The sequence below is a fragment of the Eleginops maclovinus genome, chromosome 20 (genome assembly GCF_036324505.1).
Source record: "Eleginops maclovinus isolate JMC-PN-2008 ecotype Puerto Natales chromosome 20, JC_Emac_rtc_rv5, whole genome shotgun sequence".
In the NCBI taxonomy this organism is placed as follows: domain Eukaryota; kingdom Metazoa; phylum Chordata; class Actinopteri; order Perciformes; family Eleginopidae; genus Eleginops; species Eleginops maclovinus.
The window spans coordinates 16,013,125-16,040,733 of NC_086368.1; the positions used below are offsets into that span (position 1 = coordinate 16,013,125).

At 39.3% G+C, this 27,609-nt stretch overlaps 4 protein-coding genes across 5 annotated transcripts; 2 read left to right on the forward strand and 2 right to left on the reverse strand.

Moving 5' to 3' along the window:
• Positions 1 to 391: 391 nt before the first annotated feature.
• Positions 392 to 6,687, reverse strand: necap2 (NECAP endocytosis associated 2). Its single transcript, XM_063911825.1, has 8 exons — positions 6,457 to 6,687; positions 5,422 to 5,522; positions 3,504 to 3,608; positions 3,329 to 3,410; positions 2,904 to 3,012; positions 1,942 to 2,083; positions 1,773 to 1,857; positions 392 to 1,417 (listed from the first exon to the last, which is right to left on the reverse strand). The coding sequence occupies exons 1-8, from the start codon at positions 6,549 to 6,551 to the stop codon at positions 1,369 to 1,371; spliced, it is 768 nt and encodes a 255-aa protein (XP_063767895.1). The 5' UTR covers positions 6,552 to 6,687; the 3' UTR covers positions 392 to 1,368.
• An 825-nt stretch (positions 6,688 to 7,512) lies between these two features.
• LOC134883023 (SUZ domain-containing protein 1-like) lies at positions 7,513 to 12,080 on the reverse strand. The gene is made up of 4 exons (XM_063911109.1): positions 11,466 to 12,080; positions 10,334 to 10,383; positions 9,973 to 10,239; positions 7,513 to 9,884 (listed from the first exon to the last, which is right to left on the reverse strand). The coding sequence occupies exons 1-4, from the start codon at positions 11,514 to 11,516 to the stop codon at positions 9,773 to 9,775; spliced, it is 480 nt and encodes a 159-aa protein (XP_063767179.1). The 5' UTR covers positions 11,517 to 12,080; the 3' UTR covers positions 7,513 to 9,772.
• A 1,471-nt stretch (positions 12,081 to 13,551) lies between these two features.
• On the forward strand, positions 13,552 to 18,849 carry fbxo42 (F-box protein 42). 2 transcript variants are annotated; one of them, XM_063909818.1, is made up of 10 exons: positions 13,552 to 13,808; positions 14,738 to 15,014; positions 15,205 to 15,321; positions 15,709 to 15,843; positions 15,994 to 16,147; positions 16,280 to 16,390; positions 16,818 to 16,914; positions 17,128 to 17,184; positions 17,297 to 17,413; positions 17,591 to 18,849. In XM_063909818.1, the coding sequence occupies exons 1-10, from the start codon at positions 13,620 to 13,622 to the stop codon at positions 18,641 to 18,643; spliced, it is 2,307 nt and encodes a 768-aa protein (XP_063765888.1). In that variant the 5' UTR covers positions 13,552 to 13,619; the 3' UTR covers positions 18,644 to 18,849. The 2 variants fall into 2 exon arrangements, with proteins under 2 accessions (XP_063765888.1, XP_063765887.1); XM_063909817.1 differs by having other exon boundaries at positions 13,555 to 13,808; positions 14,735 to 15,014.
• Positions 18,850 to 20,634: 1,785 nt separating this feature from the next.
• On the forward strand, positions 20,635 to 27,431 carry slc25a34 (solute carrier family 25 member 34). The gene is made up of 6 exons (XM_063911663.1): positions 20,635 to 20,743; positions 21,148 to 21,899; positions 24,619 to 24,684; positions 25,064 to 25,216; positions 26,171 to 26,305; positions 26,590 to 27,431. The coding sequence occupies exons 2-6, from the start codon at positions 21,399 to 21,401 to the stop codon at positions 26,770 to 26,772; spliced, it is 1,038 nt and encodes a 345-aa protein (XP_063767733.1). The 5' UTR covers positions 20,635 to 20,743; positions 21,148 to 21,398; the 3' UTR covers positions 26,773 to 27,431.
• Positions 27,432 to 27,609: the final 178 nt, after the last annotated feature.

Consider the following 27,609-nt stretch of genomic DNA (forward strand, 5'->3'; position numbering starts at 1 on the left):
ATATTGCTCAAGTGATCTTACATTATACCTCCTATTTGCCCAACTCATTTTGTGGGTCCTCAAAAACCTATATCATGTAGGTTTTTCAAAGTAATGTCACATTTCTTTGCAATTCACTGACAATGAAAATAAATGGTACACAACCATGGAGACCTTCCTGAAGTCAACTCCCATTTGTGTACTTAAAAGAAAAAGAACTGGGTGATACTGAATACTGTTGATTGCCTCGAGAAGGTAACTATTTACGCTAAATTGGTGCAATACTACTGATATCTGAGAAAACACTGCACCTTTGAAGAGTCGAAATGTGTAATATGAGCCTTGGAGAACATCTCTCTATAACCTCACAAGCAGAACAGTTCACCAATAAAAATGTTATCAAAAAAAAGAGTCAATGAAATATATTGTTTATTTACAAGAGGACATAGGTTTACATTTTATACATTTTTTTCCAGAAAGGCACTTATAATGAAATAATCGATGCAAATTAACAACAAGATTGAGGACATTTCTGTTTGGTAAAAGGCACATTTTTAAAAGCACAGAAAAACAACACACAAGGAAAAGACAAATGAAGGTCGTACACAAAGACAAACATAAACAAAAAGATGTTCAAAATTTGAGACAGAAAAAATGGCTATTATGACTTTTTCCAACACCATGACTTAAAAGACTGGGCATATTTAATGTAGGCTTAAGAGGTTTTATGTAAAACTAATTAAATATCAATATAGTTTTGCCAGATCTCCTCAAACTAAAAAATTGAAACTGAAAACAAAAACACAAACACACTGGTGTAAAGCTAAACTAAACATGGATACTTCAATAGGTATACTTATGTTCCCAAAACGGTTAAAACAACCTTGAGATGAGTGGTGCCGGTGTGAATGAGATAAATGTAGGATGGGAGCATGATGCCCTAAAGACAAAGAAAAACTGAACAGTGATAGAATAGAAAAAGGAAATAAAATAAGGGAACATTTGATTGAAGGCAGTGGACAGACATTTCTATCTGGTTAGTGTAATGAAACAATGTTTGCTTTTTACCATCACCATGCTTACTGCTCTTCAGGAGAGCACACCACAATAATGATGGCTGTGTGATCACCTGACTTCTAAAATCAAAGATCCCACTTCATTGAAGAGTGTGAAACACATATAGGATTGTAAAAAATATATACATGTTTACCGTTTGTTCCTCCAGAGTGTGTTGGTCTGTGGGCTATAGTTTATGAGAACAGATTCTTTACAGAACAAATGAGCCAGTTACGTTTGCTAACAGTTCCTCTTGTTAGTTTCTTTTTGCCACAATCGTGCTATCCAAGGAATGTGTGGAACCTGAGTGCATGTTCACATTTTTCTCACCACTCAACTAAACTGCACCCATCCTCCCGCTTTGACACCATCTTTACTGGAGCTGTGGAGGAGAGGGAGGATGGGAAGGTGAGAGTGATGATGACGATTGTAGAATAATAATGGAAATGCATCCTATGACACCCATGTTTATTTTGCATTGTAATCTGCTTATAGGACTGTTTAATTGTAAGCACTTATGACAATAATAACACATTTTAACTCTTTATAATGACTTAAGGTTATATGTTATAATCACATATTCATTATGATTCATCATAAAAAGTTATAATGCATTATAGACATGGGCATCATTGAAAGTGTTTGAATTATGTTAAACAAAAACAAAATGTAAATGATGGACAAAATGAATTATTACACAGAAAAAAATACAGGTGACTTTTTTGGTGAATATTTACTTGGAGCCTGCAGATGTGAAATCTCCCCACACGTCGGCGCTGGGAGGGGAAGCGGGGCCAGGAGACCCGAAGTCTAAAAGAGAAGCTGGATGTGGAGAAATAGATTGTCTAAATCATGTGAGGTTTAAAAAAAACAAAAACAAATTTTATATAACAAAACGGTTATTACCAGTGTTAGTCTGCACAGCTGAGACTAGCGGCTGTCCCACGGGAGGTGGTATGACACCTCCAGCCTTTACACCTGGTGGAGGGGGGAGTAGACCCCCAGATCCCCGGGGTTTGGCACCACCTGCTTCTTTCTTCTTGATGTTCTGAAGACAGTGAAGACAGAATTTCAGAACATCTTTACCCTTTACTTCATAAAATATGTCAATTTATCATTACAGTGTTCGCCTACGCCTTTTAAGAGTAAGCACTTTCAAGAAACCAAAAATATCCAGATCTTCCAAACCTTTATCATTTAAATGGTTAATATAAATGAAATTGTTAAAATGGTTATAGAATTACTGTACCCCTGGCGTTTCATGGTATATTTATACTTTCATTTTAACTTAACGGATTCAAGAATTAAGGGTATAAAGAGGACTTATCTAGTTGACAAGAACCCAAGAAAAAAACGTTCAAATTTCAAATAACCTACAACCCTTAAACAATGTCTATAACAGTTAACATGATTGCATATAAAAGTATGTGTGACCATGTCTGATCCCTTCCCACCCAAACAAGGATGAAACGTACAAACTGATCAGATAATTCAAGGAGCATATCTACTTTAGAAAAGTGCTGCATATTTAGTTATTTTACTTTGTATTTTTAAATGTTTTTAAATGTTTTGAGATTTGACGGAGCAGGGTGTACTTTTATTGTACCTTTATTAGAGATGTGTCTGTTGTCGGTGTTTGTTTTTAGAGTGTGTCAGGATGGATTGCCTTGTCTTTTAATCTGCAAACTAAATCTACCTACGGGTACAAATAAAGAACCTGAACCTGAACCTTGTCATTTAGGATGTGGGTCTTCTCCAAGCAGTGTGAGAAACAAAACAAATAAGGCATGTAGTCAATTCAAATATTAGAGTATTATAGGTTTACATGAGTTTTGTGTAGCAGGCATATTTCAAGGAGAATGACTAACCCCAATACTGATCTTGATTGTCTGTCCCTCTTTAAAGCTTAGGTCCAGCTTCGGTGCTACGATATCAGAAGCTTCCTGTTTTGCGATCTCGCCTTCTTGCTTCACCCACCTTTAAAATAAAGAGTTTGAAAGCATAATTATTATAATTAAGTTATAGCTAGGAAAGACAAACTGGGCCAGTGCAGTATTAAGATACAGATAAACAACATCATTGAATTTTAAATATTGTTTATTAACTTTTTTCACAAATGATGCACAGTATGTGATGGACCAATGTGCACCATTGTCTACTCAGAAAGCAAATGTACAAGTGAGCATGTCGCCAACACTTTCAAATGTAAACATAATCACGTAAATGTAGCAGGATATGCTTATTATTTTGTACAAGATCATATAAAAAAGGGTGTGAAGAGAAGTGTACTTACTTGAAATGGTCTTGTAAAGCTACGTTGAAGTCAAATGAGTCCCCACGATCAGCAAAACCCAGACCAATGAAAGCGTGACGTCCTTTACAAAAGAACAATAAATATCATGAGGGCACCTTAAGCATTAAATGATGAAATATTTAAAAAAGAAGAGTCTTTGATAAAAGTGTCTTACCATTGCCATCTTCTATCCGGATCACAAAATATCTGCTAGAGTCTGTGACTGATTCTACTACACACCCTGGATACTGTTCAACTGGAGCCTGGGCAAACAGTTCTCCTGAAAAAGAGAGATCATTTTAAAGAAAAAGTAAAGATATTAATCTTGTTTGAATTGTGTGAGATTCTCAGTGACTGTAGTAAGAGAGTTAAAAGTTGTATAATCAAATGTGAAAGGGCTTAAAAGGTTCCATAGAATGCATCCATCTGGTATTTTAAATTGTTCTCTGATGTCTACCAAGAAGGTATATAACTTTGGTTGATCCAAAAAATGTCCAGATGTGGTTTAACATTTACAACCCTATGATTTGGTCCTAGAATGAAATAAGCTGAATTTCCTTATTTGGGGCTCATTTAAATAATTATGACGAGCTCTGCTCTGATGGTGAAAACGGGCGAATTACAACAATCCCTGTGTGTGACGTCACACACGGTAGTCCAGCCCCACCATTTGCATACACCAGCTACTAGAAACACTAAAGGCCGATATATGGTTTGACGTAACGCAAGGTACCTTAAAGCCGATATATGGTTCAACGTCGACGCAATCACAGCCCTTACGGCTGCGTCCGCTAAAACGACAAACGTCATTTAGCTTTTGCCCGATTTTCAATTCCTAGAATCCACAAAGACCGCCATTTAAAAAAAAAAAGCTAGAATGGACCAAGCAGAAGAACGTCTGGTGAACTTCTGGTAAACATTTATGGTTCAACGTTGACATAACGTAACGACCACGCGTGCAGCTGTGTGCATTTATAGTTCTGCGTCAGGTTTACGTGACGCAATGCAATTCTTCGCCACAACGGTAGGGGGCCCAGACGTTCTTCTGCTTGGTCCATTCTAGCTTTTTTTTTTTTTTTAATTAAATGGCGGTCTTTGTGGATTGTAGGAATTGAAAACCAGGCAAAAGCAAAATGACGTTTGTGCGGACCAATCACAGCCCTTACGGCTGCGTCGCCTCAAAGCAAGGTTACAATTTTTGGGAGATGCATGCAACGGGTCCATAAGGTACCTTGCGTTGCGTCGACGTTCAACCATATATCGGCTTTAAGGTACCTTGCGTTGCGTCGAACCATATATCGGCCTTTAGTGTTTCCAGTAGCGGGTGTATGCAAATGGTGGGGCTGGACTACCGTGTGTGACGTCACACACAGGGATTGTTGTAATTCGCCCGTTTGACTGCTGTGATATGCATATTCATGATTTGCACGTGAAGGAGAAAACAATGGTATTTGAGGTTCACGGTATGTCAGTTCAATGTAACGAACTCTCCTTATTCAACTATGCAAAGGGAAATACAGTCTTCCATTTTATTGCACTTTAAAAGTCTGCTTCAAATTCACCAAAGCAAACACTTGTACTACAACAACAACAACCCAAAAACAAACAAAACATTTGTAAACAGCCTTAGGCACATGTTTAGCAAACATAATGTGATGAAAGCCATTACTAAAAACAGTAACAGCAATGTAAATATGTTGCACACAAGTTAGGTTATCCTACCGAAATTATATTAAAAGTATTGAGCAGGTTTAAATGTGTTTCTGGGTGCTTGACATCATCCAAAATGGAACAAACAATCTCCCAAAAAGGTGTAGACATTTTTGGCCTCTTAATAACCATTCAGCATGTTATACTTAAAGTGGTGTGACACGAAAACCATGTCTTGTCTTTTACATTAATAAACCCTCATCTTGTGCCACTTAAAGCTGTAACATGGCTACAACAATCAGGTGCTCTCTAAAAATAAAAAGACAAAACTGATGTCTCATTTTTAACAGTAGTCATCAGCTTTACCGATAATGTCACTGGCTCTTTAATTTAGATGGTTAAGTTACTCAAATAAAGGGGTCAGTTGCAAAGATTGTGTTTACCTGTGTTTTTGTCCTCTAACTTGATATAGGCCATCTTGCCTTTAGCAGTAATTTTCATCCTGCCACTCCATGCGGGTTCATCCAGCTTCCAGTCAGCAGCACTAGAAAAACAGGAAACAGTGTGAAAGTGGCCGACTTAATCACTGTTTTTACACAGGCAGCTGCAGCTTTTCACAGCAGGAGGAAGTGAAAATGTCCAGGCATATTTGAATAATATGTGTCAAAAGGGAACTCAAACCCGTAGATTCACAAAACACCAAACAAAAAAACTTTTAGAACGTCTGTCTTTGATTACAAAACAAAAAATGACGTACATTTTTGTATATCAGACCACACCAAATTGTTTAGGAAGACCGTGAGATTAGGTGAAAAAGCTCCACAAAAAATGGACATTGAGTAATAGTTGTTTTTCTGTTTTCTTTCGGACTAAAACTTAATTGAATGGGAGCATGACATTAAGGGTCAGTAAGAGCTAGTTGCCGTCTCAAGTGAAGTTTCTCACAGTATAACAGTAGCCAATGCATTTATTTTTTGCTTATATTTGATCGTGAACACGTAGCTTACACAACTGCTAGCATTATTTCTAACATTCTTTATCGGACAGCTTATCAATTTAAACTTTCCATGGTCATAGTGAGTAGCATTGTCATCATGTCTTTTACATTGATGGTCAACTTTTTAAATGACACCAGGTTCAATTTACAGTCAATTATCAACGTCGGCATGATTGTGGCCGATTTCAGTGGGCAGTTGACGTTACAGCTGCAAACTTGTGTTAATAATGCTAACGTGAGTAGCACATCTAGCGGTTAGCATGCGTTTCAGCCAGCAGGGGTCTGTCTGTTTTTCAAAGTTTTGAAGTTATGGTTTGTGTATGCTGTAACAACCAACGTACACTTTACATGTGAAGAAAACAGAATCATACATTTTAACAACTCGCTGTCCGATAAGGGATATAGATCAATTAGCATGGTGACGGACACTTGTCCCGCAGCCAGACAGACTCGTCAGTTGCAGTCGTCCTGCTCTACTTACCGATATCCACGGTTAGAAGCCCGCGGAGGGATCTTGTAGACGTGGACCTCGGGCTTCACACAGAGCATTGATTCATAACTGTTGTCTTCTGCCATTTTGTCAAGTTTCACTAAACTATCAGAACCAACTTCCGACGTTCAATGGACACCAGTTGAAGAAGCAGACAGACGACAGGATCCCAAAATAAGCCGCGGGGCTCTGTACAAACAGCGCCGCGTCTGGCCGGGGTGGTTTGAGCAGGGCTCAGGGGTGTAGGGAGTGTAGGTACTCAGGTAAAATTAGGCTTACCACTGATAGTATTCAGATCCTTCACTTGAGTAAAAGTACTAAACCACTACAAAAATAGTCATTTTCAAGTAAAGTACTACATCAAGAACGGTACTTAAGTAAAAATATAACAAAAGTAAAGTATGGAAATATAACTGTACTTAAAGTATTCAAACTAAAACAAATGTTTTAATATTTAAAACATATTTTTAAGCAAATCTTCACATTTAAACTGGAACTGTGAACAATCTTGAAACATATAACTTAGAAAAATGACTGCCAATAAAATATTCTCTTAACCCACTCATGGTTTTGGTTATTTAGATGTAATGTTGGATGGTTTCATCTATACCAAATAATCATTTTTTAAAGGTGTTTCTTAAGTATTGTGTTTCAAAATGGGAATTTTTACAAAACATCTACAAAATTTGTAAAAATAAATGTAGTGGAGTAATAAGTAAAACATTTACATAAAGTACAATATGAAAACACTTAGTACTAGTACCTCAAATGTGTATTCAAGTAAACTTGAGTAAATGAACTTAGTTATTTCCCACCACTGATGCTAACTAATACTGCACTGTAACATACTCTGATGCCAGTAACATGAGCATTGAAAATGTCACTAAAGCAATGTGTGCCACATTTAGTGTTGATCACAACGCATTGGTCATTTTAAATACATATTTAAATTATTGGTAATTTTAAATATATAGTTAAATGACATGTAAAACAAAGCCATTTTAAATTCACAAAATCCATACTGTGTGCCCAAACAAGATGATTCACCAAGTTTGAAGTGTGTTTATTAAAGGGTATTCAAATGTCATTTGTTTTTCAAGTTTTAAGATAATGACATCAAATCCACCTCTAAGTAAACAGATGGTGGTGAATGACTGAAACATAAGATTCATGTGTAGATCATATACATGTAGATAAAGAATGTTTCTTTCACTTGTTCTATTTGCAATGATAGCAAATCCATTTCAATGATTGAGCCTAATTCCTGGGACAGTATAACAATTAGTGTGCCAAGTCATAAAACAAAAAACATGGAGAGAGACAACTGGTATTTCTGTCAAACGAAAAATCTTCATCTCTCAGAATTGAGCAATTTACGATGAATTCTTCTGACCCTAAATGTTCTGTTTTCCTTGGGTTTTCACTGAGTGAGGTTGTAAAAGTGGTACAAATGCAGCAGTTTAATCCATATTTCTTAATTGGTTGCTGTGTGAAGGAACATTCTTTAATTTACTACACTTCTTAATTTCAGTACACCTTTTTCTTGCAAATGATACCAATCGATGGTTTTCTGATATTAGAAACTTAGACAAATTATGACCAAACTTCTTAGAGTTCCTTAACAAAAGCATTATTGGAGTCTTACCGAGTATGATTTAGTACATGCCTAAAGCTGTTGCCGCTTTAAACTGTGCCTCAATGACATTGGTCAATTATTCTATTAAATAAACCCTATTACAATACACAGAAAGCTCGGTACTAGTGAGCACTACCCATTGGAAAGTGTATGTATTCAGGAATATTATTTCATTTAAGGCTTAAAAGTGTCAAAGGGCTCAAAAATAGCCGCAGTAACTATCAGTATTCCATGAGATTATTGATTTCATGACTTACTTTTATTTCAATGGGTAGCAAAGAATGGTGTATATCTGTGTGGAAAAACATTCAAACCAGGCATGGGAAATGTGTTTTTTTTTTCAAAAACACTAATAGAGTTTGAGATTTCCAATATACTTGTGATCATATTTGTATCATCCTCCATGCTGGGCTTCAAATAGTTATTTCTGAAGACCCAACCATAATCTTAACACAGTCAGTCAACATATTCCAACCGGTGCGAAAAACAGATAAAAATCCTCTTTTATGGACAGATGCATTGCAGTTGGCTTTAAGAGAAGTTCCAACATAGCAATTTAGATTACAAAGAGCAAAGCAACACACACTGGAACATTAATGCACAATAACTTAACATTTTAGGTCTGACTTGTTCCACTTTGATAAAATGTAATGACACTACCAGTAAAGTTTCTTCTGAAGGCTACATCATCTAATATCTGGCACACTACTGATCTCAAACACACTTTTGTCTCGGAAAAAAAAAACACCAACATGGAAAAAAAGTGTTAGTTGTTTAAAACAAAGGGTAACTTCAAACAAAATGCAGAACAGATAATTAGGCAGTATGTAAAATAATACAGGGAGTAAATTTGTGTTATTGCTCGAATAAGCTTTGATTTAGTGACATTCTGTCCTTGAGATCTGCAATCTTTGGCCACCGGCTGTTTGCCCACCGGGCGTTTCTTTCATGGCCACAAGTGCCGAACAGAGGCCTGTGGATGGTGGAAGGACCTGCTCTGGGCCTCCGCCTTTGTTATACAACTACAGTATAAAAAGGCCTGTTTGAACACAGTGCACTTTCTCTCACTGGCACTCAAGCTTTTGGACACACAGTAAACTCTCAGCACTGTCACATACTTCATTTCCACTGAACCCAACAAACAAAGGCCAGCTCTCCGGTAGACACCCAGCCATGATCCAGGTACCATCAATAGAAACACCAGCTCGTTCGCTTGCTTCTCTCCTGGGAATGCCCACAGATTGGAGAGCTCTTCTTAATCTCCCTGGAGAGACAAACACCTGATGTCCTCGCATAGCCAATCATACTTAAAATCAGAGGGCACCTCATGTGGCATCAAAGTATCACAGTGTGTAGGGATGTGAGGCAAGAGCCTGTTCACAGTGTGGAACAGAAGGGTTTTCAGATCGTTGGCTGATCTCTGCCAGCCCCTTGCGGCTTTCCACAGAAGGAAAAGACAAGGTGAAAGCCAAAGACCAAGCCAGTAAGCATAGTCGAGAGAGGGTGGAGAGGTTCATTTCAATCCATGCTGCATCTTCATAATTCTTTTGTCTGTCAAATTTTGTCTCATCCCACCACTCTGCTCTTCATACCACAAACAACCCCCTTAACTGCCACCCCTTTATGCCCTCTTAGGTAGACAGTTGATTCCTTGCAGCAAGTAGTTCCTGTTTATCTGCAGTGTCGGAAGCCCGAGGTGCCATCCGGGCCAGTGGGCTGGCGGATCACATGAGTGTTTGGACGAGTTGGTTCTGAAGGTTGCTGCATGCTCATACGACTTGGCCTAATGATGAGAAGAAAAGAGAAGAAATTAATAACGTTGTTTTAAGTTTTGTATTAATTCATTGTTGTTCTTTGTTGTTTTGTCTTACCTGTCCTGGCTTGGATTGTCCTGAGGCGCATCATCTGAAGACGCACTACCCAAGATCCTTCTTCGGGCTTCTGCATACTCTGCCTCCCGCTGGGCCAGAGACTTCATCTGCTGAGAAGGACGAGTCGAGGATGCAAGGTTTCCTGCGTTACCGTTTGAGGGACGTTTCAAAATTCTAATTTGTGGTGGGGGTGCTGCAGGCAAAGAGTCGTCCTGAATTACAATAGCAGTTCGAACAGGAGAGCCACCAGACCCCAGGCTGAACTTCCTGTACAGGTAAAAACAAATGAGAGAAATACAATTTCTGTAAGAACATTCTAACCATGCATTTACCATTATTTTTGATAAATTGCTTTGCTTACTTTGCCTCCTGGTTTATTTTCAGTTTGGCATCAAGCCGTCTCTCTATTTCCTGAGAAGAAAAACAAATGTAATACATGTGCAATCCAACAAGTTAATTATGTGTCTCATTGACCTGAACAGCAAACATTTTGACCAGGTCTTTTATTTGCTGCCACATTGATGCAAATTAAGAAAACTGCCTTGAAGTTTTTTAAGGTATTACGGAGCATTTAAGTCATTGCAGATTATATTCATTGATTATCTAAAATTGAAAATTTGAATACTCTGCATTATGTAATATAACAAACTCAACCATTTGTTAAGAAATGCATGGGTATTTGATAACAACTCGGCTTCTAGTTGTTTTTTTATTGAGTGTATTGTTGTATTCATTTTTAGACAGAAGTTGAAATGTATATTTAGTGATAAAAACATGGTACACTGTACTTATCTCACCATCATATCAAAATGTTGCCAGCAGTTGGATTTCAGTTTGCAGTAATAAGGATGAGAAGATAAAATAATGCAGCATCTCAACCATAACATTTCAATAAAATCCAGAATAATGTTATCATGTAGGGTCACAAAGGTGAAATGGTCGTGTTTTGCACACAAAGCGTGATAACAGGGGATAGATTACTAAAAAAGGATCATAGAAATTGGACTGTACTGCTAACAGATAAACAGCCAAACAAATCCTGTTAAATATGTTGGCTTAAACTCTAACCTTACTTTTTTAAGGTACCGGTAAACTGTTATTACATGACTAAGTTCAGCCTTTCATTTCCGCAATGGGCGAGTCTAAAAAAAAAAGAGATACATTGGAAAAAGTCGACTTTAAAATAAAAAATAACTTTTCTTTATGGATATAATGTGTGATATGCACCCATTATAAGATCATTTTGTTGGTTAAATAAAGAGTCATGAAGCCAGCCTCAGTCCTGTGTTGTTATGGGACAGTGAGGCCTACAAGACTCAGTCAGGAAGACAAGCTGATTTCTATGATGAAAAAACAACCCGAAATAAAAACATGTTTAAATCAGGTATTCAAGCGCCAGACACACAGAGTATCGCAGAGTATTGCTTTGTGACTGGATAGGTGAAATAAACTGTTGTTTAGAATAATATCTGTACGAAGTTAGTGTTTCTCACCCCGCTGTCCGCCGCCTCTTCCCAGCTCTCCGCAACCTCTTCATCCTCCATGTTTAACAGGACTGATGGTTAGCTCTCCGGCTCATCTAAGTCTCTCCCATCCAAACTGAGGGCACGGGACGCTGGAAAGAGCTCTCTCACACACACACACACAGACACACCCACGTCTAGCTCAAAATCACGGGTGTTGATGACCAAATGAGAGTTGAACGATGGACAAAGTCACAACCCGCTTCTTGGCCGCGTGTTAGCCTGCTAGCCTTAATGCTTAACTGAGGGCAATCCCCCCTGGCTGTTGCTGCCTGCTACTTTAAAACTGGCTTAACGTCGACCTCGCTAAATCCATTGTCGTCCACACGTAGCTCAGACAGTAAAACACTGTGCGTAAACAATAGTTTTGGATTGTTGACAGCTGAATTAGATAGTGTTTTACATGGGAGCGGTACCTCTCAAGTATAGCAGTTAATACAAGAGGGGAAATGACGTTATATTGACGTTAGCTTAGCTAGCGTCAAGTGCTATCCTGCGACAAGATAACATAACGGGCAGAAATAGTAACTTAAATGTGGCATTTAACTGCCTGGCGCTTCATCCGTGAAACTTAACAATGATACATATATTCACTCAATGACACTGTTGTGTTTATGGATAGAGCGCTGCGATTTGGCCGAGGCTGTTTACATTTGATTTTGAGGCAGTTTGTGTTCACCGTGTTGTCGAAGGGAAGTGTTGCGTTCACGTCGTTTACGTGGCACCGACAGAAGTGCAATTATATAAATACAGAAGATAACTGCAAATGTATATAATATATGTTGGAATATCGTTCGGTTTGTTTGTTTGAAAAGGAGTTCCACAATTGACCCAACACAATAGTCGTAACCAGTCTATGAATTTAACGAACAAGAAGCGGATGTGGAAATGAACGATGGTGACTTGAACATAGCATCAGAAATGGCCAAATCAGTTTTCTTGGATGTTGTAAAGTAACTAGGTACATTTACTTAACTCAAGTTCAGTTCTTAAGTACAATTTCTAGATACTAATACTTTACTTGAGTATTTATATGTTTTGCAATTTAGTGGTAAATCGTGTACTTCTACACTGGTAAATGTATTATACTTTACTTACTCATCAATTTGAATTAAGAAATATAATCATGTCTTAAATGAGACTTTAGTCACACCTGGAGTCAATCCACATATTACCCTGCCTGCACTATACAAGGGGATTATAATTAGCTATACATTGACCAGCTGTGATAAGCACATTAATTCATCAATAATTAGAATCAAAACATATTATTTATATTATTAGAAAATCGGCCAATTTCCATAATGAATACTTTTACTTTCGGTACTTCAAGTAGCCTATATTTATTTAGAACATGTGAAAATGTAAACGCACAGATAGTGGACCCAAACACCTGCAAATGTAACACGTTCCCTTTCTCAGAAGTGTCAGAAACGCAGCAGTTTTATTTATTATATTAAAAGGGGACCATTTACAATTCCGAAAATAAATGTCCCCATTACATGCAAAGTGAGTGTGCCTACACATGGAGTGAAAATGTCTCTGAGGGGAGCATATTGTACTCTACACTGAAGCCTTTCGGTCAAACTACAGAAAGCAAGTTTACAGAGGCTTAAATGAGTTTATAGTTCTAGAATAAATCACAAAGAATACAATTTAAAAGCCCACGGGTGTAGTGGACGCGTATGTGGCTACAGAACTCAAAACACCGAAAAAGATGTCATCTTCAATTTGAAGACTTCAAATGTATAAGCAGTCATGAGTAGATGAAGTAGTAGCCTTTCTTTGAAAAACTATTATTATTATTATTATTATTATTATTATTATTATTATTATTATAAAGATATATATTAAACCATATTTTCTCATTATGATTTTGCATTTGATTTATAATATGTAATGTGTTTCTTACTTAATCTGCACCATTTATTTGTAATAAAGTTTGATTTTTATTTGATGTTGGGGTTTGAGGTTGATTTCCCATGATAACAATCATAATTGACGATGACGGTATTTTGTTAATTTGCTACATTTTTTAAATCGGATTATTATACAGGGTTATTCTAACTTTCCCCTGGGCGACGCATTATCCCCGTGTATCATCTGGGGGCGCAGTGTTGGTCCATGAGACCCACCCTGGTACACAGACGGTCGGCGGCGGTGCTGCGTCGCTGTGCTGCGGAGGACGTTGTTCACAGAGCGGAAGATGGCGACTGTTTGGAGGCTGCAGAGGAAACTCCGGAGCTGATACCGGGGGAAAGGAGAGTAAAGACAAACACCCAGAGCCACCAAAAATCAACGGCTACAACAACGGTATTAACAATGCTGCAACAGTGGAGGGGTGAAATTGACATCATGTGTCTGTCATTAGAGGAACTAGTTAATTGCTTCTGCTCGAGCTAGCGTTAGCATAGATTATCAGCAGTAGACTGGAGATAGCATCTAGCTAGCTTGTTAGTTAGTTGGGTGTAACTGTAGCCGAGACTGCTGCACTGGAAGGTTATCGTGTCATTAAGATACTTAACTACTTTGCATTTTTTAAAGGTAAATGTATTAATAAAAACATGTGTACGCTGTATTTTATACCGTTAGCTTCTGAAAAATTCATCTTAACGTTAGCTTGGATGCTCACGACCAGTTAGCTAGCGTTAGCCTATGCTAACATATATTGTCTGAGGGTCCAATATTAAATCCTATAACATACAACCTTACACGCCGGTTAGTCATTGTTGTGGAGCATAAGCCATTCCTCTTTTAAACATATGACTTGTACCATGTTTCATGTATTCTTATGGGCGTTTATCTTTAGGGTGGTACATAAGCAGTCCAGCTTTTCATTTACTATGTGATGGCTAAAGCTATCAGATGTAGCTAACGATATAAGAGGGGGCTAAGTCTAAAGAAAGGGCTCCACCCGTTTCAGACAATAGGTGTGACAATTAAGACTGCTGAGCACTAAATGCCACAAAACTGTTTTACTGGTTATAGATTAACAGTCACATTGGGTGTCTTAGGTAAGACCTACTCTATTTGAAATTCGGTTTAAGGCTTCACCCTAGTTACATTTGAGTTCCAGACATCCGATAAAAAACAAATGGGGCCAGTGTAAAATGGGATAGTTTATTATAATAAATGGGGTATTATGAGCAGCTGATAAGGTGTAGGTAATTATAGCTGATGACAGATATACTAACTAAGATAAGTGCATACATCACAAGCATGTCTCTCCTTTCCCACAGAAGAGAATGTCCCGCTCCCCTGACAATGAGGATGGATGCTTTGTTGCCATGGATACAGAAGATGATGGTAGAGATCCTGCTGGGGTAACAGAGGAGGAAGAGGCAAACATGGGGTCCTGCCGACAAGAAAGGAACATGGACAATTGTTCCAAAGGAGGGGGGAGAACCATGGTGGAATTACCAGAGGAAGTTCTTGAATACATTCTGTCCTTCCTCTCACCTTACCAGGAGCACAAGACTGCTGCTCTTGTATGTAAGCAGTGGTATCGTCTAATTAAAGGTATGCCTCTCGCATGTAGTCTTGTATGAAAATGAATCCTAAGTTGGACCGGTTAGCCTTACAGTGTGTACAAGTTAACATTAGCATTACAAACTTGAGCGGGACTATTTTAAAAGGTTACTCTAACCTAAATGCATTCTTTGTTCACTTGTAACATGTGTTTTGCTAACAATTGTTTTATATGAACTAGGTGTTGCTTATCAATGCTACCACGGTTTCTTGAGAGCTGTCCAGGAGGGAAATATCCAGTGGGAAAGTCGCACATACCCATATCCAGGAACCCCAATAACTCAGCGCTTCTCACACAGTCAGTATATGCTGCTTTACTCTACTTCATATCAAAATGAGTTGCATGTCAAGTATACAGTTTTTACTCCAAGTCAAAGAAAAATAACTTCAGGTTATGCATCTAACTTCTCAAAATGCTTCTGTGCATTTAAGCTGTCAAAAACATCATGAATTTGAAGCATATTAATTGACTCCTGCCCCATGCAAGTTTAGTGATTCATGAAAAGAACAACATCAAACACTTAAACAGTTATTTTCTGTTAGTGGCTTGAACAAGACTAAAAATAAATATTTTTTGATGTCACTGACATAAACATGCCACTCATCTCGAAGTGTATGATGATACAGAAAAAATACTATCCACTGTTTATTGGGGTTAATTTTTCTTTTTTTTTCTGCGTTGCAGGTGCATGTTATTATGACTCAAACCAGTCCATGTATGTGTTTGGGGGTTGCACGCAGAGTAGCTGCAATGCTGCCTTCAATGATCTGTGGAGACTTGACCTCAACAGCAAGGAGTGGATCCGACCTTTAGCCTCAGGTATGAGTTACAAGCAGTAACATTTGTGTGTATATATATATATATATATATATATATATATATATGTATGTATTCTAGATTAATTCACACCTATAACATCATGTGTATTTAGAGAAAATGTGATTAATATCGTTGGTCTTTTCATTTCAGGCTCTTATCCATCCCCTAAAGCTGGGGCGACTCTAGTGATGCACAAAGATCTGTTAGTGCTGTTTGGGGGATGGACGCGGCCGAGCCCATACCCACTGCACCAACCAGAAAGGTTTTTTGATGAGATCCACACTTACTCCCCTTCAAAAAACTGGTGAGGGAGACTCCATTACTGGAGCGAAAAGATGTAGTTGTGACATGTGATGGACAGACTTCTTACATTTAACGTTTTAGTTTGTTCTCTTTTTTAACTTTTTGTGATTCTCTTTTTCTTTTGTTCTCTCAGGTGGAACTGTATAGTAACAACACATGGACCTCCTCCTATGGCTGGTCACTCTTCATCTGTGATTGGACACACCATGGTGGTTTTTGGGGGATCACTAGGAGCACGGCAAATGTAAGAATACATTTCCTTTTTTAAATCTAAGCTGCATCAATCAAAGGGGAAAGATGACTCAAGGGGACAATGACCTGTATTCTTTTTTTTGTAAGAGTTTAAACACATGTTGATGATTATCCTGATGCAATGTTATATCACATTTATTATTTATTTTTTTAGCATAATAGTGATATGAAATGTACATTGTTCCATGACTAGTCAGGTGATTGTTTTAGTATGATTTACTGAGTTGAGAAAGTTGCATAACCTCAGCAAATCACTGAAATGACAGACATAAGGCATAAGAAACTACACTCCACCGTTTTATAGAAAATATGTGTTATTTTAATGTAAAACCTTAGACATTTCAGCCTTTTAGTCCTACATTTGGAAATTGAATTGTATTGGAGATTGAAATCTGGTTGTCTCTGTTGGTTCTGATCAGGAGTAATGAAGTGTGGATTCTGGATCTCGAGCAATGGTCCTGGTCCAAACCCCCCATATCTGGTCCCTTACCCCACCCGCGAGGAGGCCAATCACAAGTAAGGCTTGAACATTCCAACTAGTCAAATCCCAATTCCTCATATCTTAAGACGTTATTGCTTGTTCAATCATGTTTGTTTTACTTCTATGATCTCAAGATAATGATAATTAAAGTGGGTTTTTGGTCCTGCTTTCCCCTCTTCATGCATTTTACAGGTTATGTAGCAGAAACGTCCCCCTTTTTTGATATCTTTGACATGTTTCCCTCTTAGATTGTGATTGATGATCAGACGCTGCTGATCTTGGGGGGCTGTGGCGGTCCTAATGCAGTAAGCTTTTGTTTATTCACTCGTATCAAAACAACACATCTGTAATCTATTAGCAAATGTTCCATATGACGGTGAATAGGTTGACCTAAACAGGTGTCTTGTGCTTTTAAAGCTCCTTAAAGATGCCTGGCTCCTTCACATGGATTCACCACCATGGAGGTGGCAGCAGCTGCAGGTGGAAAACGAGGAACACGGGGCCCCAGAACTGTGGTGTCACCCAGCTTGTAGAGTAAGTGCCCGTCTTAAAACCGCTTTCAAGTTTACTTAGCTGGGCATCGTAATGCAAGTTAATAAATAACAGATATAAAAAGAAGTCCCCACTGCAACTTCTCCACTGTTAACTAACCCTGCTTGCAACTTTGAAAAACACTCATGTTGCTTTTCTGATCTCTTCATCTACTTAAAGGTGGGCCAGTGTGTTGTGGTTTTCTCACAAGCTCCATCTGGCCGTGCACCGCTCAGCCCAAGTCTTAACTCTCGGCCCTCCCCGATAAGTGCCACACCTGGCCCTTTGGGCCCTGAACCGCCTTCCCTGCGCTCTCAGTCTCCTGTTCGGAGTGGGGCTGCCGGCGTTGTCCTGGGAGCTGTTGAAGAGGCTCCTTGTGTAAACGGCCGATGGGGCACGCTGAGACCTCGGCCTTCAGCGAGAGGTGCCAGAGAAGGGAGCCCATCCTCCTCCCAACAGCCATCTCCTTCACAAGGCCCAGACAGCCCTCCTCTCCCTGCAGTTCCCCCGTTATTAAACGGATCCTCCCCTTCACCAAGGACCAGCCCGGCACAGGCTGCCTCTCCTTCCTCACGGCCCCTCCCAAATGCCTCCACAGACTATGGCTGGGAGTCTCCCCTTTCTGCCGCTCAGCACCCTGAGGTGCCCAGTACAAACGGCCTGCATACACCTCCTGCCGGCTCCCCACACACTCCCCCAGGAGCAGTGTCCCCCGCTGCCTTACGACGAGGTCTGGAGGCAGTGAAAAACAAATCTTCCTCATCTTTACCGTCGTCATCGTCATCGTCTTCCCTTCAGACACAGGGGGCTTCTCCTGGAGGAGGAAGTGGTGGAGGAGCAGGTCCACCTGGAACCCCTCCATCATCGTCTTCCAGCCCTCCACAGGCTGCTGGAGCTGATGGACACGCTATCCCACCTATTGCACGGCGTCTGGGCCATCACCCACCCCAAAGTCTGAACGTAGGGAAACCTCTATACCAGTCTCTCAACTGCAAGCCCATGCAGATGTACGTGTTGGATGTTTCAAGGGCCAAGTCTGCGAGGGTGGTGTCCTGGAGAGTTTACGGGAATGGGACTCCTGCTGCTGTTACAGGGCCTCCTGAGACCAGCCTTCATACAGTGGTACAGGGAAGAGGAGAGCTCATCATTTTTGGTGGCCTAATGGACAAGAAACAGAATGTGAAGTACTACCCTAAAACTAACGCCTTGTACTTTGTACGTGCTAAGAGGTAATGCAGCTTCAGGCGGGATGGGTAGGACTGACGCTCTGCCCTGTGATCACACAAGGGAATTGACACACAAGGCCTTTTTCCTATAGAGAGGATTATGGGAAAAGAACATAATCATTGTTAGTTGTTTCACTTCTGAAATTCACTATTATCCCCTCTGCCTACAAGCGTTCAAAATAAAACACTTTTAACTACACTTTGATAAAAACATTTGGTTGAATGAGAATACTGTTTGTATGTGTGTGTTTGTGACTGCAGTGATTAGAGAGGACATTTTGTTGTTGTTCCCAAAAAGGTGATCAACCAAAAAATAACATTTTGTTTTTTCTGTCGCCCTCCTCTGAACTCTTGGAAGAACTGACGCAGAAACGTTTATAGACTACCTTGCTTTTGTATCGCTCTTTAAGCCTGCAATGTTTACATTGTGTGTGTGTGTGTGTGTGTGTGTGTGTGTGTGTGTGTGTGTGTGTGTGTGTGTGTGTGTGTGTGTGTGTGTGTGTGTGTGTGTGTGTGTGTGTGTGTGTGTGTGTGTGTGTGTGTGTGTGTGTGTGTGTGTGTGTGTGTGTGTGTGTGTGTGTGTGTGTGTGTGTGTGTGTGTGTGTGTGTGTGTGTGTGTGTGTGTGTGTGTGTGTGTGTGTGTGTGTGTGTGTGTGTGTGTGTGTGTGTGTGTGTGTGTGTGTGTGTGTGTGTGTGTGTGTGTCTCACAGTGGTGGTTAAAAGTTGTTGACTATTGTGTCGGGCGCCATGGCGGATGACAGATGTGGCACTGTACTATAAACATAGTTAAACAATAAAGGCCTCCATGTCTGCTCTGTCCCCGTCTGTAATTATGTGTGTGTGAAACATTACGGCAATTAAAAAAAAAAATCTCACCATAAAGTGGATTATTTGGTGATCAATAGCTTTTAATCATATTATGCGAACTTCCTCATCTGATGGAGTTTGAGTTGTCATCAAGCTCTACTTGGTTCAAATGTCCATGTTTTTCTGAACATTAATTCCAAATTTTAACTTTAAAGCTAATTTCAGATAAGTAAAACCCAAGAGACTCAGACATTTTTGATTTTACAATCAGCTGGAAATCTAAATAGGATCTTTAAAAAGGATCGCATGGTTAAAGTTCATTTTTAAACACTACTAGATTCATAGATTACTCTGAAAAGGTTTTATAGGAATTTTCCTCTTGCACATTTTCAATAAGCAACTGTAAGTTGTGCATGTCAAATGTATGTTGAATTGTCCAATATAAAAACTGTGTTCAAGTTGTTTGCATTACCTTATTTTATTCCTTTGTTGGACTGAAATATTTCAATTTAAAAATGTTTTTGCTCAAACAGAAGTCCTTTCAGCTTATTTCTAATTGTCATTTTATTATATTATCAGTTGCATGGATGTTCAATGGGAAATGGTTCTAAATATAACCAACCCAATTTGGATCTTGGTTTTATAGGGACTTCTTTTCCCAAAATCATTAAAGAGTGGTAGAAGTGCGCCCTCAAGTGTCTGCTCTGCATACAGTAGATGAGTCATCTCAAGAAGCTTCGTTTTTTTCATCAGTTACTTAAAAAAAATAAAACCTTTGACCAGTTGTGACAGATCGATTTAAATTATTTCCTCTGTTTTTCTAAATGTTTTATGCTCAAAATGTCTTGTTACTATATATATATAAAAAAACTGCTACTTTTAACACATAGTGCAGAGGTAAAGAGCACGGGTTTGTTTGTTTTGTTCCTGAGGTTACCTTCATTTATCTCAACAGATTACCCTTGTTTAGACACCTAACCGTCAGTCTGCCCTCCTTTGCCTCAGACAGTCCATCCACCTCTTTGACCAACAATAACCTTTTACCTAGAGAGCTGCCATAGGTCCAGTGCGGGGGCAGAGCGTGGCGCAGCGCTGGGATTGGTGCAGCCCCAAGGTTGATGGGGAGCTGTGATTGGTGTATCCCCGGGATGTGATGATGTGGCAGACAGCATGGGAATAGTATTGGCCCTGGTGAGAGTCAGGGGGAGGAGACTTTGACAATGAATTTGCTGAGGACACATGTTTACAATAATGGGGGAGAGAGGAGGAATGGAGCTGCACAGGAGGATCACCAAACACTGTGAGTTTCAGAATGAATTCACCCAATTCAAGAGATGTTTTCAGAACTTTCAAAAGGCTCAGGAAAGTAGTTTTCTAATTGTGTGTGTATGTCTTTCTCACCTGTACCGTGCTGGTTGAATGAAGTTGCATGTTGGTTTGAATGAGTTTGACTGGTAGCTTGTGAGTGTCAGGTGGTTTTCAGTGTGCCCGATCGTCTTGCTCTTGAAGATGTCCTCTATCGGCTTTTCAGGTTTAACGTTTTGAAATGTGTTGGCCATGTAAGCTAAAACCTGAATGTTTCCATTCCAACACATCACAGTCTTTCTCTTGAAGCACAAGCACTCTTTGTCCAGCGTTTGCGAACACACCTTAACCTCACAATGATTATTATTATAACTTACACATGAATACATTCTCTTGCAGATGGTGCCTCTGTTGAACAGACTGACAGTCAAGGAAGCTAATGAAAGCCTCTACAGAGGTACACCAATGCGCTCATTGACCTGGGTTCTCGCAGGGGAAACATGCTAGACATATGTTAGATGAGTTATCACGGAAGCTGATAACATCATTGACTTCATTGTTCTGTACAAAGTGAGATACACAATCCCTGTTCCCGAACAAACTGATTAAAGGGGGACAAGTCACACTGACAGGACACACACTTCAAGGGGATGACTGATGTTCAGCTGCTGAAACCTTCACCAGAAGAGTCTGTGTTTGGTGCCCAGCCTTCCCACAGGATGGCATCCACTGTGTCTGCTGGACCCCGCACCGTCCTTGGCGCCTCGAGGCCCCCTATGGCCGTATGGCCTCCTCTAGACTTTGCCCTGGGTGCTTTTGCCTGCTGCGCTGCCTGTGTCTTCACCAACCCCCTGGAGGTGGTAAAGACTCGTCTGCAACTTCAGGGAGAGCTGCTTGCACGGGGGTCCTACCAGAGACACTACCGCGGGGCCCTGCAGGCCCTGTGGGTGGTGGGCCGCACAGACGGGCTCCGGGGCCTGCAGAAGGGACTCTCTGTTGGGTTGATGTACCAGGGTGTGATGAACGGTGTGAGGCTGGGCTCCTACTCCTACTGTGAAGCTCTGGGTGTCACCTCCTTCCACGGTGGGAGTCTGCTGTCAGGGGCTGTGGCCGGGGCACTGGGGGCCTTCATTGCCTCTCCTGCCTACCTGGTAAGTTTACTACCGTCTCTTTCTTTAATGCAACCTAATGCTCAATCTCCCCTCACAGAATGCATGTCTTTGTTCAGCAATTTGAAGCAAATTTTACCCTCTTCCGAATGTCTTGCTTATTTTGTGTTAAAGTTCAAGGTCATTTTTCCCTCTAGGGGAAATTTGTTTTGCTGTCAGGGTTCACAAAAAAATCAGAATACAACAAGAAAACATCATCGACACGTCAACAATTACAATCAAACACAGAGCCAGAGCAGGGAAATGGATATTAATACACATCTACCTGAAACCTTCCTGGTGATTTTAATTAGACATTCTCACTTTTTCTCCTTGCAACGCATTGATAGTTCCTGGTCACTAATCAGTATGTGTTACAAGCTATTTGTAGTGTATGCTACGTTGTGGCCACTTACTGTTTATACCAAAAATGTATAGCTAAACGATTTATGTTACCTTTGAATCATTACCTTGAGTTATAGTTGTCTGTCTTTTGTAAACATTAGAAATAAGTCCTCTTAATGTTGGACCAGATATCAGCCATGAGGTCATTTTGTGGTATCAGTGCGAGCCCAAAGTGGTGAAAAACTAGATAATAGGAAATTTAAACCCCATATACCACAATGGTTGCTCGTTACATTAGGTTACACTCAAACTCAAACACACATGTTAGAGAAAACCAAATAAGTTAAATTATTGACAGCCAATGTTGTAAACCACTGACTTAAAGAACACAAAGGCTCATGTGAACAGACGAGTGTAATTGATTACTCTTCTGTGGTAAGCTTCAGATAAATTATGCAAAAGGTTTTAGTGTATCACTCTTTTTAGTCCAACAGACCATACAGTTCAAATAACGCCAACACGGCTCATCTATGACCAGAAACCATCAGATCATGTTGGCCCCTGGTGTAGCAACATAATACATTTGACAGCTTTTCAAATGCATTAGCGACAATATAGTTACACTGTTCATTTACACACAATGTTTGCGTAACGCGATAAGGCAAGAGTTGTTCAAAGGTCATTCATATCAGTCACTATTAGTCATATCTTTTATGGTACATTTCTTTTTTAAAGGAAAGGTTCAACTGTAAATCTGGATGATGCTCTTTGTATTTAAACAAGTACAAGTGGAGCAGAGAATTGTTTGAAGTTAGAAAACATGTTACACATGCCAATAACTTCTGTGTCATTAAGGATAATATGAAGGGGAAACCTTCTAAATGAGTTTTAAGAAATGAAAACAGCAAATTAACTGTGTAAAATAAATACCTGGATTGGCCCATCCTCTACTTTGTGACTTTCTGTACACTCAGTTAATAAGATCTTCAAAAGTAACCTCTGTGTTAGATTGTATCATACCATTTCAAACACTTAAGCAATCAGCTTATTCTGAAATCAGTTAAATCACAGACCAGTGGAATATCCTGAGGAGCTGCAGTGCTATTAGCACTTTTAAAACCAAAACCCAAGTCTGTCTTAGGGTCTTCATGACTTTTATATGACAAGCACACATTTGTGACTTGCTATTGTGCCTATGCTTTAATCCTGCACTGTTTGTTATTGTGTTTTACTTGTTGGTACCAGCCAAGGAACTACAGATGCAATTTAGTTTCAGGCTTAACACAATTATGGTGCATCAAGTGGTGACTTTCATTTTTTAAACTGTACATGTCAGTTCTGAAACAACCTTTTAATAAATAATTTGTAAAAAGGTTTAAAAAACATTTGGTAAAACCTAATTAAAATGTGACATTGCAAACCACGAGCATTTAGCTTCAACAAAGGTATTGTAACTCACAATCAGAGATAGGGAAGCAAACAAGTTCAATTTCAAAGAGGTCTCAAATGTCCTACATCTATTTTAATCCAGCATGAGCACTCGTGAGGAAAGAGACATTATATGGGTGTATGTGGTAGAGTCAGTTTAATCACAGATAAAGTTCAATTTAATGACGTCTAGTTTTGAAAGAATACAAGCTCAAACTGTGATTTAGGATCACTACTGTACATGTCCACATAGATAAGTAATATATATTTTGATTGCCACCAGCTCACATCCAGATCCCATTCAGCTTTATGTACATCTATAAAACAAGACAAGACTCAAAATGTTTAGACATTCACACTTGTCTGTTATGAATGCCCTCTGCATGTCTTTTAAACGACAATAGTAGTGTTGTTGTGTTTCTTCCTCAGCTGTCAGTCAATACATTTGAACCGTCTTTGCACCGTCATGGAAACGCATCCCTACCTTTTGCACCGTCATGGAAAGACAAAATAATTTGACAACACATTTGTCTAGGTCACTAAATATACTCTACACTCCGCTTCAACCTACCCACTGCTGCCAGAAATATACAGTATCGTGTGGCTGCTTGGTGCTGGCAGTGATTGAAGGATGCGGGACTGAAGGTCATTTAAGACCAACTGGAGTGCCATTTTGGTTTTGTGCATGATATTATTGTTGTTTGATCTTTAGATTCAGGGTTTGGTGCAAATGAACTACTGAGGAATTGATTTTGTCTAATATGACTGATACCTGGTCATAATTAGCAGAGTTACCTGTCATTGTTGCATTACTCATGCTGGCATCTGACACAGACATTAACTGACTTATTACAATAATAATTCTGGTTTTTAATTAGATTATTTCTATGGCATAGGATTTAATACGGTCTGAATGCTGATTAATTGTTTGCGCTGAATTGTTCTACAGGTGAAGACCCACCTGCAGGCTCAGACTGTGGAAGCCATAGCAGTAGGCCACCAGCATAACCACCTGGTAAGAGGGACACATGAATACATTATTGGTTGTTTATCTGGAGTGACGTCATAGTAAATATTCATTCAAATGCTTATGAAAATAGTATGCATTTATTACCATTGAAAATTAAAAAACAACAGAATGAATACAAATATAGTTCTGATCACAAGATCCAGTGGTCTCAATGCCATCATGTTTCTACACAAGCAGCATTACAATGCTGTTATAAGCAGACTACAGTGCGCTGATATGAAACAATACATGCATTAAAAAAGCTTTTCAATCCATTATTAAACATTTCTATCAACATGTACTTCCAACCCATGCTAGTAAACATACACTGCATCATTAAGTGCAATTAGCTGGCACACCAATGACTTTGTTTTCTATTTTTCAGGGAGTGTCTGATGCCTTTGTAACCATATATAGAAGAGACGGTTTAATTGGTCTGTGGAGGGGTGTGAACGGGGCCGTGCCTCGTGTCATGGTGGGATCAGCTGCTCAACTGGCAACCTTCACGTCAGCCAAGGAATGGGTGTCACATTCCCAGGTAGAGGAGATAAACAGCTGACATTTTTACAACACTTAAATACAGTGGCGGCTGGTGGAGTTTTCTCCAGGGGGGGCTATAACTCCAAAATGTATTAAAAAAAAAAAAGCACGCATACATGTACTAAGGTATCAAACGAGTGTATTTACATAAATGAAAACAACAAAAACAACATTATAGATAGATAGATAGAAGTGCAAAGAGAAACAAGTGTGATATATAGAGTATGTACAGTATATGCAGTTAAGAGTGATTATGTAAAGATAAGGGCAGTATAAAGAGGTGGGAATAATTGGCATAGTATAAACAGATGTAGTATGAACAAATATACAGATGTGCTATATTACTATACAGAGGGCCAATATACATATATAATAAATATCTATCTATATCTATCTCTCTATCTATCTCTAGATATATTTCTATATCTATATATTTAAATAATATATATCATATATAACATGGACAATACACATACTTTATGACAGAAGGCTGTGACGTCAGCCCCGCCACCAAATCCAGCTGCATTCAGCTCGGGGCGCAAGAGAGGTGCGCCCCAACATCGTCCTATCTCTTGTATCGAAGAGGAGCTACTGCGCATGTACAACTTTTAACGAGAGTCTATGGGCAAAGATTCCTGCGCCCCAGGGCGGAAATACGTCACCAATCAGACAATGTCAACGAACGAAACAACTTTACTCATCATTAACTATGAAATATTTATCTTGCACATCTAAAGAAATATATACATATATTTCGAAGTATTTGTATTTTATTATTTCATTTTTATTTAATTTTTTTTATGTCTTATTCAAGGAAATGTGGTGAGAGGTGAGTGGTGGGGCGGCGCCCTAGCGCCCTCTATTGGCCAGCCGCCACTGCTTAAATATTGCCGTCATGTCATCAGTCATAAATTAAGTCCTGTGAGTATTCTGTTTCTTTTCTTTTCTGTAGTGGGTTAGTCCTAACAGCTGGCTCACAGCTTTGACAGCAGCCATGATCAGTGGAGTAGCTGTGGCCATCAGCATGACACCTTTTGATGTCATCAGTACACGACTCTACAATCAGCCCGTGGATGAGTTTCGTAGGGTGAGTTTAAATAATCTATTGTAAGGCCTGCCCTCGCTAAAAAAGGTCTTAGTTGGTTAATTCTCTCTTAGTTGATTCAATGAACAGATCTGTAAAGTAGGGTGTTTGCCAGAAATGTGCTTAAAAGTAAATAATTTAGCATTTAAAATAGCATGAGAATAATGACCAAATAAAATAGCTGCTCTTTTAATCAAATTTGTTTCTTGTGTTAAATAATGGGAGAAAGACTGTTCTTAGAAGTATTCTAGGCAAAATCTAACAATGTTTTCTCACCCATCATTCAGGGGCGTCTGTATCAGGGATTTTCCGATTGTATGCTGAAGGTGTGCCAGGCTGAGGGCCTAAGGGGCTTGTATAAAGGGATGGGCCCCGTCTTCCTGCGCTTGGCCCCACACACAGTGCTCAGCATGCTGTTCTGGGATCTGTTGAGGCAACAGACAGTGAAGGACAAACAGGGCGGGAGCTGAGACCTCCTGAACCATTGACTCCACTCAGCCACCCTAACATTAACACTGAATTTAGGACCTTCTCAAAGACGAGTCACATCAACCTTCTCTTCTAACTTTCTCTCAGAACGTGATTGAGCATATTTAATGTGGAACAATTTAAGTGAATATCCCTCTGTCTGAAAAGAAGAAGATCAGCATTAAGTACTTGATAAAGTGGGAAACATGTTGCACAGACTCAATCAAAAGTGTTCAGGGCTTCCAAACAATTTTATGAATATTTTGAAATGTATGCTGTTAAACTACCAGGTTTTGCCTTTAATACCTCATTTACTTATTAAATGAATTGCATGTGTCTGCTGGCAGTAAAGCTAAATAGAGAGGAGTGAGAGTCCTGATGGCTCGCAGTCATATCAAGAGGAGATAAAAACACATAGATTATTAAAACACAAGCTCTGTATTAAATGCATCTCTGTGTGGCTGCTGTGATTTGTTGCAGGTTAATACACCATTATAGTTGCCTTGTCTGTTAAATGTGAAGAAAAACATCTGATGGGAATGTTTTTATGTTCTGGCACATCAAATTGAGGTTTTTATGTACAGAAATGTAACCTATCAATTCTTCAAGCCTTTGAATTAATAACAATAATAAAAAATAAAGTTATTTTGTATGAAAAGCACTTTTGACATTTGTTTTTTGTATCCTGTTGGACAAAATTGCAGCATCTTTGAATTACATAATATCTAAGATGCATTGTAAGCAAAGGGTGATTCTATTTAATCTGGTTAAACAGGGATCTGTAAGCCTCTTTTTGAGGGGATTTCAGCCTCTTTGATCAATGAATGATAAGACTGACA